The sequence below is a fragment of the Lissotriton helveticus genome, chromosome 4_1, assembly GCF_964261635.1.
Source record: "Lissotriton helveticus chromosome 4_1, aLisHel1.1, whole genome shotgun sequence".
NCBI classification, from domain to species: Eukaryota; Metazoa; Chordata; class Amphibia; order Caudata; family Salamandridae; genus Lissotriton; species Lissotriton helveticus.
In genome coordinates this window covers 2,038,180,146-2,038,193,123 of record NC_136063.1, presented here as the reverse complement: position 1 = coordinate 2,038,193,123, position 12,978 = coordinate 2,038,180,146, and the positions used below count along the sequence as shown (strand labels likewise).

The window sequence follows — 12,978 nt, the reverse complement described above, 5'->3', positions numbered from 1 at the left end:
AAGCTTATCTTACCTGTAATTTGTGTTTGAGGGCTGGCTCCACCTGGAATTCACAGAGTCCTAACGCGTTCTGCAGCAGGGCCACAACTGGAGTTTCCCGGCGTGGATTTTCTGCAAAACAAAAACAATCAACATTAGAAATGTGGTAGCGGTGCTGACACAACCCTAAAACCTAGAAGCCCCAGAGACAGCACCCCTGAGACAGGCAAGCGAGCAATATAACGCCTACACGTTCACGTGCAATAGGCCAAATGTTTTCCTAAGTAAATGCCTGTCACAGAGTTTGTTAATTCAAGAGCCCTAGGACTTTGCTGCTAGTACCACTGTCACTCTCTCGCCTCTCCGAATACTCCATTATACTACCTCCCATCCAAAAGCTTATCTTACCTGTAATTTGTGTTTGAGGGCTGGCTCCACCTGGAATTCACAGAGTCCTAACGCGTTCTGCAGCAGGGCCACAACTGGAGTTTCCCGGCGTGGATTTTCTGCAAAACAAAAACAATCAACATTAGAAATGTGGTAGCGGTGCTGACACAACCCTAAAACCTAGAAGCCCCAGAGACAGCACCCCTGAGACAGGCAAGCGAGCAATATAACGCCTACACGTTCACGTGCAATAGGCCAAATGTTTTCCTAAGTAAATGCCTGTCACAGAGTTTGTTAATTCAAGAGCCCTAGGACTTTGCTGCTAGTACCACTGTCACTCTCTCGCCTCTCCGAATACTCCATTATACTACCTCCCATCCAAAAGCTTATCTTACCTGTAATTTGTGTTTGAGGGCTGGCTCCACCTGGAATTCACAGAGTCCTAACGCGTTCTGCAGCAGGGCCACAACTGGAGTTTCCCGGCGTGGATTTTCTGCAAAACAAAAGCAATCAACATTAGAAATGTGGTAGCGGTGCTGACACAACCCTAAAACCTAGAAGCCCCAGAGACAGCACCCCTGAGACAGGCAAGCGAGCAATATAACGCCTACACGTTCACGTGCAATAGGCCAAATGTTTTCCTAAGTAAATGCCTGTCACAGACTTTGTTAATTCAAGAGCCCTAGGACTTTGCTGCTAGTACCACTGTCACTCTCTCGCCTCTCCGAATACTCCATTATACTACCTCCCATCCAAAAGCTTATCTTACCTGTAATTTGTGTTTGAGGGCTGGCTCCTTCATTTCTTCATTGTGCAGAATCCAGGCATCAGCATTATGGGTAATGGATAGGGTGAGTCTGGAGGAGGAGGACTCAGGATAGACGACCAGGACTGAGTTCTTGTCAACTAACTGTTGTGAACCTGAGGAATGCTGCGGCATCAAAATCAAGATAGTTCTGTTGATGGGCTTGTTGTTTTATTGGTTGATTACAGTTTTGTTGGGAATGTGATGAAGCACTTGCTAAAGAAAGGCAGACACACAGGAATAAAAGTGAATAAGGAGGACTATTTACAATTAATGAATGATTGAGTCATTTTCAGAACTCGCTGTCAGGGAAGCAGAACTCGTCCTCATACTCTGCTAACTCATCAGTCGGGGTTACTTCTGGTAACTGAGGAGAACTTTCCTCGGGTAGGGCGGTGTCCTCTTCTTCCTGCGTGCATTCTCGTACTCTGTAATCTGGTGGTATGAAGTGCTGGTTCATCTTTATCAAGGTGAGCCGCTCCACATTTGCGGGCAAGAGGCGGGACCTTTTGGAAGTCACAATGCCACCAGCAGAACTAAAAACACGTTCTGAAGACACGCTTGCGAGTGGGCAAGACAAGTAATTGATAGCCAGGTTGGTGAGCTCTCGCCATATTTTTCTTTTCCCATGCCAATACGCCAATGGGTCCTCAGTAATATTGACCTCTGTTGAGTCATCCAGATAGGCCTGCACCATTGAAAGAATGTCCTCCCGGATTCCTGTACTTTGCACTTCTGTGTCCTTTCTAGGACCAGGAAACCCTAGCTGAGTTAGCCAACTCGCTTCAGACATATCGCATGCGCCTGGTGGAGATGATACGGTTGCTGGTGTGGTTAACGGCTCAGAGGAAAAATCACTCACTTCTGCCACAGGCACAGATGGTGAAGTGCTTTTTTGGGACGCCTGATCGCCTGCTGATTCACTAGTAGTACTGTCTTCTCCTACAGTTTCCTTCCGTTCTATTTCAAAACGAATGGCTGACTGAGCTAGCCAACCTTTGTACTCTGTAACATCCGATGTTTCAAAAGGAATTATTACTTTGCCAAACAATGGCTTTTTGTAACGTGGATCCAGAATAGTAGCACAAATGTAGTGCTGTTGTTTCTTGATATTTACAAGCCGTTCATTGCTAACTAGGCGTTGTAATAATCTCTGCGCCAACTCATGTGCTTCGTTCTTTCCAACGTCCTTTAATTGTGAAGACACCACCTTGACTTGGTGCTCGAGCTTCAGCAACAGTGGGATAGCTTTGCTCAAAGAACAGTCCTCCCTGCTCACGTCACGCGTGAAGACCTCAAAAGGCCGAAGCATGTCTGTCAGGCTTTTAACTAGCTGCCATTGCTCCACCGCTAGTATCATTCCTGTCGTATCACCACCCAGGTTGTAGAAATACTCATTGACTACTGGAAACAGCTCATGCAGACGCTCAAACATGTAGAAGGTTGAGTTCCAACGTGTTGCCACCTCCTGGATAAGTGCTTTCACTGGCATTCTACGTTCATTTTGCTTGCGCCTCAGCTCCTTCCGGGCCTTAAAAGAATGGTTGAAATGTGTGCATATTCTTCTGCAGATGGTCAGTGTTTTGTCGACTGCAAGTTCTTTTTTCAAAAAATTTTGCACAACAAGGTTGATACAGTGCGCCAAACACGGCACTCTGAAATAGAAACTTTCCTCCATGGCCTTAACTACATTCCTGCCATTATCTGTAGAAACATAACCAACCTTGCAATTTCCTGGGCGCAGCCATTGCAAGACCTTTTTGTTAAAGTCAGCCAAAATGTTGACTGCAGTATGACTTTTCTCCATGCCAAACATGGCTAATGTTGCATGTTTACGAGCACCCTTAAAAATCTCGACCAAGTCACCACCTGCATTTATCTGTTTAATAACCCCTGAAAAAGAGACCCAGTGTGCAGTGATGCACATGTAATCAGTGGCTGCGCAACTGGTCCACATGTCTGTTGTCAGGTGTATAGTGTGAACAGCACTCTTCTGCAAAGCTGCCCCCACCAACTCAAGCACCTCTTTGTGTAGTGCTGGAACAGCAACCCTGGCAAAATAGTACCGGCTAGGAACCTTCCATTTAGGGGCCAATGTTGCCATGAGTTCAAGGAAACCCACACCTTCGACAAACGAAAAAGGGAGAAGGTCCACCGCTAGCATTTTTGCCAGCTTAGTGTTATAGAGGCGTACAGTTGGGTGGTTGCGTTGAAATTGCGCATCTGAGGAGAACATGGCTGAAATGGTGCGCTGGACAAATTTACGGGATGATGCTGATGCCTTCTTCGACCCACTTCTGATCAGTGTTGACATTTTCCGCATTGGTGTGTCTCCCAGACTCTCAGTGTGCCTGCTATGTGTTACGGAGGGTGTGGTGCTGCAAGGGGTACTGGGTGCAACCGGACACATGTCTGATGCTTCTTCTACCTCCCCATCATCTTCAGATGAAACACCTACTATGGGTATATTTTGGCCACTTGCCCTTTGGGATCGCTTTCCCTTGACGTTTGCTAGGTGCGGAAACCATTCGACAGCGTGCTTTCTTTCAAGATGACCTATCTGGCCTCCGGTTCCATAGTTGGTACCAGTCTTACCACGGCTAACGCTAGTCTTACAAATGCAACAAACGGCTATGTTATCATATTTTTCATGGACACTAAAAAAGTTCCAAACTGGGGACTGGAAACTTCTGGTTTTGCCGCACGAGGTGATACTGCTGCCAATGCCAGATGAAGCAGTGGTGGATGAGCCTTGCAGACATCTACTGGGTTGTGCAATTATTGCAGCAACCTTACTTGAGGGAGTCGAGCTGGATGGAGTCCCCCTCCGGGGAGAAAATATGGGAGCTGTAGGTTTTGTTGAACTTGTGGTACTACTTGACTGCGTTGGTGGTGCTACCAGTGGCACGTCGCCAGGGTCACGCTCAGCATGACGTCGGGATAGGGTGTAAATGTCTGTCTGCTGCATGGCCGGTGTGGCTGGACTGACATGTGTGATGACTAGGTCATTGCTGTCATCCTCTTCAACAACATCAGAATGCACCACTTCATCAAGTCCGACGTTCGGATCCATAAGTATGAGCTTTCCGGGGCCCTTCCTTTTAAGATTTGATACCATTCGCAGCTCATGGTGTGCCTCCCTCTCAGACGTCGGAGATGGTTGCCAATCCAGATCCAGATCATCATCTGATGGAGCGGGGCTTGAAGAGGAACTTCTACACACCCTCCTTGATCTTTTCCTTGCTGGGGAGCTGGGAGAAAATGAATCATCAGGAGGAGTGGCTTCGTCTTCCTGACATGATACCCCGGCTCCAAAGTCAATTTCCTCCTGTGCCCCTACTTCTGGAAGAACAACCATTGTGGGCACTTGCACCGCTCCATGGCCATCTTCACTGACCTCTACTTGCAAGTCTCCATGGACCTCTCCTTCTCGGCCTTCTCCTTCTCGGCCTTCTCCTTCTCGGACAGCTCCTTCTCGGCCTTCTCCTTCTCGGACAGCTCCTTCTCGGCCTTCTCCTTCTCGGCCTTCTCTTTCTCGGCCTTCTCCTTCTCGGCCTTCTCCTTCTCGGCCTTCTCCTTCTCGGACAGCTCCTTCTCGGCCTTCTCCTTCTCGGCCTTCTCCTTCTCGGCCTTCTCCTTCTCGGCCTTCTCCTTCTCGGACAGCTCCTTCTCGGACAGCTCCTTCTCGGACAGCTCCTTCTCGGCCTTCTCCTTCTCGGACAGCTCCTTCTCGGCCTTCTCCTTCTCGGCCTTCTCCTTCTCGGCCTTCTCCTTCTCGGACAGCTCCTTCTCGGACAGCTCCTTCTCGGCCTTCTCCTTCTCGGACAGCTCCTTCTCGGACAGCTCCTTCTCGGACAGCTCCTTCTCGGACAGCTCCTTCTCGGACAGCTCCTTCTCGGACAGCTCCTTCTCGGACAGCTCCTTGCGCATGTACTTCTGCTTGTACTAGTAGCCCATGCAGTTGTTGTTGCGGCTTTGGTTGTTGAATAGTACTTGTGAGATGAGTTAAAACCTGTGTTGATGGCGTGCTGCTACTTTCTTGCGATGATCCAACATCACTGGTCGTTGGTGATTCAACAACTAAACAGGCTACCTGTGCAGCACTCATGGTGGGCCTTTGTTTTTTTGGTTGTTGTTGCCCAAAAAATGTCTTGGTTGAGCAACCAGTCGCCTTGGTAAGTGGTGCCACTTGCTTCTTCTTCTCCTTAGTAGAGACATCTTTCTTGGAAGAGGACCTACGGGCACCTCTTTTTGGAGCCATCTTCTTCAGATGTCGGAACAACAGGCCGCAGCAGCACTTCTTCCTGGCACTGATGCTCAACGATGATGATGCGTAGTTTTGTGCACCTAAACGCAAACGAAGACAGAGGAACATCAGTAAATATAAATGTTGCATATGTAGCGCTTGAATAAACAGTTAGCAAGTAGGCATTTATGAATACACACGTGCACACCACACAATATGGAATTTTCAAAATTAGGATTTGCTAAATTTTTGGGAAACAGGAATTTAACATTGATCCAAGAGAGCACACACACAGAGGGTTGTGCTTTCATGTACCCCTGACTCCGCCTGGGCACAATGGGTGAAAGCAAGGCACACCTATGTCTCAAAGCTCACTGCCTGCCTTCAAAATGGCCGCTTGACCCCCCCATCCACATGGCCAGGACCATGCCTCAAAATGGCCACCACCAACATAGCCAGCACCCAACCCCTACTCCAAAAAGTGAAAACACACAACACAAATCAAATCACCACAATCCAATGCCATCCATCCATTTTCAGAAGGCTTATGCTGCCTGCTGGTGGTTTTCCGGTGCAAAATTGCATTTTTTACAATTTCGCGAGTGCGAGATTGTTGCTTCACGGCGCGAACGTGGCAAAAACCCACAAAATCCGCGAACAGACCGATTCTGGGCCCCCCTGGGCATAATGGATGACATCAGAGCACAGTGGGTGCAGGCCTATGGCACAAAGCACACAACTTATAAATGGCCCCTAGACCCCCACCCACACGGGACCAGACAATAAAATGGCCCCCACCCCCATAGCAAGCCCCCAACACCACCCCAAAAAGTCCTAAAACACACAAAAATCAGCACAATCCAATGTCATCCATGCCCTGGCCAGAATCATGTTAACAAAAATAATTTCAACAAAACAGTTGTATCATCCATGCACCCATAAATAAGCCTGGTGGTTTTCAATTCATGTGCAGCAGAATTGTAATTTTTACAATTTCGCGAGTGCGAGATTGTTGCTGCGCGGGACACGAGCAGTGCGAACACAAGCAAAAACACATCCTCAGCTCGCGAACTTGCAGATTTTCCCCCCAAAAAAGTCGAAAAAAAACAACACACACAAAAATCACCACAAACAAACAACATCAACTTACTTCTTTGTGAAATCAAAATTCGAATCCAAAAGTAATCCAAAAAGCCTCAAATCCAAATATCCAGCAGCAACCACAAAAAGTAATCCTTCCCAGTCAAAAATGATCGAAAAGTGGCCAGGAAATGGAGGAGCTTGCTGGACAGGAACAGGAAGTTGGAGACTGGGGCACTTCCTTCACCCCACCCCTATGGGAGGAGCTTGCTGGACAGGAACAGGAAGTTGGAGACTGGGCCACTTCCTTTACTAAGTAATTTTTGTACTTTCGCTAGTGCGAGATTGTTCCTGCCCGCGCCGCGGACCGCGAGCAGCGCGAGCAGTGCGAACACAAACAAAAAATCCGCTTCGCGCGGATTTTGCGTATTCTCGCCGCATCCGCGAGAGTTCGCGGATTGCGGATTCTCCGAAAATACGAAAAATCCGCGAGCGTAACGGATTTTACGCCCATGCTTAATCATTATCATGATCATCACAAGTTTTATTCTGTACAAACAGACCATAAATGCACAATTAAAACAATCATTATTGCAATTAAAAAACAACATGCATCGGACATTAAAAACACCAACAAAAGTAAATGTAGCCATTATAAAGTCAAGGATACAATTAAACAGTCATAGACAGTTAGGTGAATGGGGGCTTTCAAGACCAGAATCAAATACAAAATAGCAAATTAATACTTAGTCAGAGGCACAGTGAACAACCACAGTCCAATATGATTCATCGTTAGAACAAAGTACATGCTCCTGTGTGGCCTAATGCTCTCCTTGCTCTTACATCTCGTGCTAGGAAACTCTCTACGGAGTAACAGGTCTTCACATCTGATAAAAGCTACGGGTACAAAATGGCCGGTCTGACCTGTTTAAAATACATCATTCTCAGAATTAGACAGGTAATTTCTTTCCCTAAGATAGTATACATAAGGCAGAACGTTAGAAAGTGCACATTATCCTGTTGTGAAACATTGTCACACCAACATGGTTCAATGTATGAAGCTTTGACCATCCCTGTGGCATTATCAATTAATAATGAAAGAGATTCATCCTGAACCTTGCCAGTAAATACTTATCATGATTATATGATACATAACAAAGATAAGATTCAAATGACTTGTAGGTTTGTGTTAGTATTGCACATCTGACCATCAATTTTGACAAGGCTCCATCATCTCTCTCAGGATGCTGCCAAAGGGCAAAGGTGTTCTTGGTCTAGGCCACGTCATCCTAGTAGGTTGATCAAATAGCGCAGGTCAACCAAAGGCCCTAAAATTCAATGACATTTTTTTTCAGCCAGGGTATTGACAGTGCACCATCCAGCACCAGACAGTCCCCCATGATAAGTTGATTCAAATTTGATTGTGGATTGGTCAAAATTTTAAGCCATAGCAGCAAGAGATACAACTGTATTGTATCAATTATGTAAGTAATGCCCAAATCTTCACGTACCACCTCAGAAGCGACATTATTGGGTAGGGACAATCTTCTCATAAATTTGTAATCTTCTGTCTGAAGTGTTGTACAGAGCACATCCTCAAATATATTCCCAAACATCAGATCCATGAGTAGCAATCAGGATGTACTTGGCATTATATAATTTAATAATTGCAGAGACTGATGTGTGACTTAATCGCTTGTAGATTGTTTTGTTTCTCGAGTCTGGACCAACCCATAGAAGCGTCAAAAAGGACACCTAAGTAAGAAAATTGAGATTTGCCCTTACTAATATGGCTGCCCTTAATAGAAAAGATATGGATTAAGTAGCTTTTGGGTAGATAACCATAGTGTGTGTTTTATTTACTTTTGTGCTTAAATTCTGATTATCCATAAGCTCAACAAATGAGTCTAGGAGCTATTGTAAACCCACAGCAGTTCTGGAGATGACCACTGCGTCATCAGCGTACAATAGAAGGGCTGTCAGTTGCTTCCCATTGTAGGGTAGATCTTTCTCGATTTGAGTAGGTGCAGTTCCAGGGAATTAATATATGAGGAAAATAAAAAGGGGCCTAAGACACAGCCCTGACAAACTTCCCTTCTAAGCCTAAAAGATTGTGTGCATCCCCCCACACCATATCGAACCTAAGCTGGTAAATTACAGTGTAAATCTATCAGCAAGAAAACTATGTTCTTTTCTACCCCCATGGACCCCAGGACTGTCCATAACTTATTTCTGTTCACTTTGTCACAGTCAGAGCTGAGATTCATGAAGGCAAGATGGAGCAACCCTTCCTCATCAATAGTATATTTTTGGAATTATCAAGTATAAATTTAGACACTGGATGACAATTCCTAGGCCTGGCTATGAACCCATACTGAGTGTTTGAGAGCACATTATGCTTTTCTGCCCAGTGATCAGCCTGTTGAAATTGGCTGGTAACATTTCAGGTCTCCTCTTCACCATTTGTAAAAAACTGGCACGATTACCTGGTGAGACCTGGAATCTGGTAAGCATTGACTCACTGCTATGTACAAATGAGTAGTGACCAAGGGTTCTCACAGCTCTACATTAGATTTAAATACATTGCTTGGGACCCCATCCGGACCTGGAGCCTTATTGTTCGGAAGGGGGGACATGGCATCCTGGACATCTTCCCATTTGAATCTGAAGTTTGCTCTCTTATAAGGGGGAGGTAAGGGAGTTGATACAGGATAATCATAAATAGTTTCAAAGTGTTGTAACCCACTCTTCTGCAGTGACATGCGAAGACAATAGGGAACCCTTTGATGGTTGAAATAAGGAATGATTTACAATGTTCCAAAAAAGGCTCACTATCTCGTTCTGAACAAGCTAAGATAAGCTGTGCACTAACTGCTTCCTTTTCCTTAAAATGTGCTTCTATGCAGAACAACCAGTAGCGGCTGGCAGAGAGCAAGAGTGGAGAGTGCTTTACAAAATAAAAATAAAAAACACCTTGCCGCATCTCTAGTCATCTCTGCTACTTGTCCTTTGCAGTGACGTCGTCTCTCTGCCAGAAGCACACAGGCTACCAAAAGAAAAGCAAATCACAACGCTACAATGCAGCATTGTGATTGGCTGAGCGCCATGGCTCAGCACTCAGAAGGGAATTGGGAGGTCGGGCATGTTCCCAACCCGACTGTGTAATGCAGTTTGGTGGGGAACATGCAGAGTGCGCACGACTGCCGGCCATGGAATGCAGCAACCACTCTGCCTCCAATACGTCGCGGGAGTCCCAACCCCACCGAACCTGGCCAAAAAACATAAAATGATAACAACAGAAAGAAGTTCTATTATAATTTTTTTTAACACTTCTCTGCGAGCAGTGGGTCTAGGCTTCTCCGCTTTGTCGTAGGAGCCTGGAGACCTCTTAGGAATTTCTTGGGACTTGTTTGAGAGCCTCCTGTTGGGATTTACTGAAGGAGTGGTCAAACTTTCTTTCTCGAAGGGTGCTTTTTTTTTGCTGTGCCTTGACAATAAAGATTTGACCATTCAGCAAATGTGATCAACGGAGGACAAAAATTCATTATTAGGGACATGTTCAAGACAAACCATAAAGTCCTCTGCACAATTCTGAAATAATTTGATATAAAAATCATCTGGATTGAACATTGCCCACTTTACTCTGCACTCTTGATCATTTAAGGGTGGCAGTACCTCATATATATTTGCCTCTGGTAAGGTAAATTTTATTGCATAGTTAATTAAAACTCACAATTTAAAATACACAGCTTTAAAAGAGATATATGTCAAAGATAAAAGTTAATAATCAGAAGTTAATATTATGTAAGTTCGTGTTAACAGTTTACTTTTTGTTATTGTTCATTTGAGCTACTGACCCAAAATAATGCTCAATGGCACTGTATTTCTGTTGCTCAGTTTCCTCGTTTTGTGTTTCCTTGATTCTCTCCGTCACTGCGTCAAGGAATTTTGTAAATCGGCAGTTTAGTTGGGTCTCCTGCGGATTGAAACATCATTTGACTGCCTGTCTGCAGGATCTAGTGCCCTTCTGGTTCCATATTGCACGAAGTAAGGATCTCCTTATGTCCGTTAGGCTTGGGCAAATACATATTATGTGGGTTAGATCTTCAGGTCCTGCTCCGCAGAGACGGCAAGTTTGATCTTCCTGATTCCTTTTCCATGGGGCCAGATGAGGGAGAATTGGTAGTATCCCAAGTCGCAGCTTTAGAAATTTTTCCTGATCTTCTGTTTGAATCCTTGGGCCAGGTACGCTTGAGGCTTTAATGTTTTGTAGTCGTTTAGGACTGTCCATCCGTGAGCCCTTTTTGCTAGAGTTTCCTTATCTTCTAGTAGTGATATTATTTTTGTTACTTTCGTTACTAACTTTTTGAAGCTTTTATGATCTACTGGGGTGTCAGTCAGTTTGAGTCTTTCTAGTGATTCCGTCAGATATTTTCTTGCATGTGATCGTTCTCGACGCTGCAACTCAATCCAAAGGTGGGCATTTAAGGTACCTTGCTCTGCGTTTCTAATCGTATGCCAGCATTTTATGAAGCTGCCCCTTCGTTCCACTATCTGTTTTTGAACCCCGAACTCCAGGCGGATTTGGGCAGGAGATACATAGCTGGGTAGCTGAAAGATGGATCTGTAGGTTTTACTGATCACTTTGTCGAAGGTCGGTGCGTCTTTTCCAAGAGTTGATTCGCTCCCATATGTCAGCTTCGGTTGAAGGCGAGCTCTCAGTACTCGTAGAAACGGGTCAAGCGTACAGTCTGGCAGTATTTTCTTCAAAGGATTCATCGCGAGATAACTCATGGTGCCTTTTCGATATAGCGTCTCTAATTGGGGTTTAAAAGAACCTCTGCTGTCTACTAAGACCCCCAGGTACTTGTAGCACGTTACATGGTCCAGTTTATGTCCGTCCAAGTACCAGCTATTTTTTCTGGCCTTCTTGTAGTTCACGGCCATAGTTCTTGTTTTCTTTAAGTTGATAATTAGTCCGTTGCGCTGTGAATATGAGCTGGTAGTGTTTAGAAGGTGCTGGAGGCCGGTTGGAGTATGACTTATTAGGACAAGGTCATCGGCATAGAGGAGATTGGACAGCGTGATTTCTCCCAGCCGTGGGGTGTGCGATTTGATGCTGTCCAATTCCCCTGGTAGATCTGCGAGGAAAAGATTAAACAAAGTAGGGGCTACGACGCACACTTGTTTCAGGCCTTTGAAGGTGTTGATTTGCCTAGAGAGGTGCGTCCCGTCACCCAGCTTAATCTTGACCCAGGTGTTGGTGTGAAGTAGGATCAGCTGCTTCAAGAGGGGTTGTGGTATCCCCCATTTTTCAAGCTTACGCCATAGTTTGCCCCGGTCCACATGGTCGAAGGCTGAGCTGTAATCTATAAAACATAAAAACAGCGAGTTCTTTCCTACTTTGGCCGCGTCTGTCAGCAGAGTTAGTGCCATGACGTTGGTGGTGGTTACTTGTCCTCTACAGAGTCCTGTTTGGTTTGCCGGGATTATATGCTTTGACGCTGCCCAAGATGTCAATTCGTCCAATAAAATACCAGCGTAATACTTTGCCTCTATGTCTAGTAGGGCAATCAGCCAGTAGTTGCAAGGACTGCTCCTGTCTCCCTGCTTATAAATTGGGCTTATAATCAATCCTTTCCAGGATTCCGGGCAGGTTTCTAATTCCTGTGTGCCCACAAAGAGTGGTACTAATGTCTTGCTCCAGAATTCGGTGTTGTATTTAAATATTATCGGTGGTATTCCATTTGGGCCTGGAGCTCCTTCCGTTTTCCCCTTCTTTATTTGAGTTTTTATCCGATCCGCTGGTATGTTGATTTTATTTTCCTTGATGGTTGTTATTTTGCTATTGGTCGTTGCCCCATCAGTCTTTTTTTGGTCGTGTTTTTCCTTTATGCTTTTCGTAGGGTTTCTGGACCCTTTTCCTACTTTTCCTTTTTCGTAGTCCCTCTTGTTGTTCTCTGTATCCTGAGTTGTCTGGTCTATGGGGTTGCATTCTTCAGTTTGGTTAAAATGATTATGCAAGTAGTCAGCCCAAGCTGCCTCTGATATGTATGAGCTTATTCCGTAGTGCCCTGGCCGCTGCAAGCTGTGAACTGTTTGCCAAAATTTGGCACTGTTTTTTAGTTTCAAATCGTGCTTTATTTTTGCCCAGAGTTCGTCGTTTGCCTGTCTTTTGGTTTCCCAGATTGCTTTTTTTAGGCTTGCTTTTAAACCGCGTAGGGCGTCTTGCAGAGGCTCTTTTTTAGGCTGTGTGCGCAGTTGGTTCAAGATTTGCTTTATATTCCGTTTAAGTCTTTTTATCTCCAGTGTGCTTGTCTTACTTGGTATAGACTTCGGAAGTTTGCCTTTAAGCGTCCTTGGTTTTGTTGCATATTTGATCCCGTGTACCACTCCCAGGCCTCTATTGGGTTTGCAGCCAGGTTGCCCTGATGAATTATCTCCTTCGCGCTTCTACACAGTTCTTCGATCTTATCTTGTT

At 45.3% G+C, this 12,978-nt stretch overlaps 1 protein-coding gene across 1 annotated transcript; it reads right to left on the bottom strand.

Annotated features, from left to right (window-relative positions):
- Positions 1 to 791: 791 nt before the first annotated feature.
- LOC144827781 (zinc finger BED domain-containing protein 6-like) lies at positions 792 to 2,567 on the bottom strand. The gene is made up of 2 exons (XM_078685968.1): positions 1,136 to 2,567; positions 792 to 859 (listed from the first exon to the last, which is right to left on the bottom strand). The coding sequence occupies exon 1, from the start codon at positions 2,529 to 2,531 to the stop codon at positions 1,464 to 1,466; it is 1,068 nt and encodes a 355-aa protein (XP_078542094.1). The 5' UTR covers positions 2,532 to 2,567; the 3' UTR covers positions 792 to 859; positions 1,136 to 1,463.
- Positions 2,568 to 12,978: the final 10,411 nt, after the last annotated feature.

Bases quoted from the DNA above. Each gene is read 5' to 3' on its own strand.
- LOC144827781 (XM_078685968.1), bottom strand. From the start codon at position 2,531: ATGATACTAGCGGTGGAGCAATGGCAGCTAGTTAAAAGCCTGACAGAC.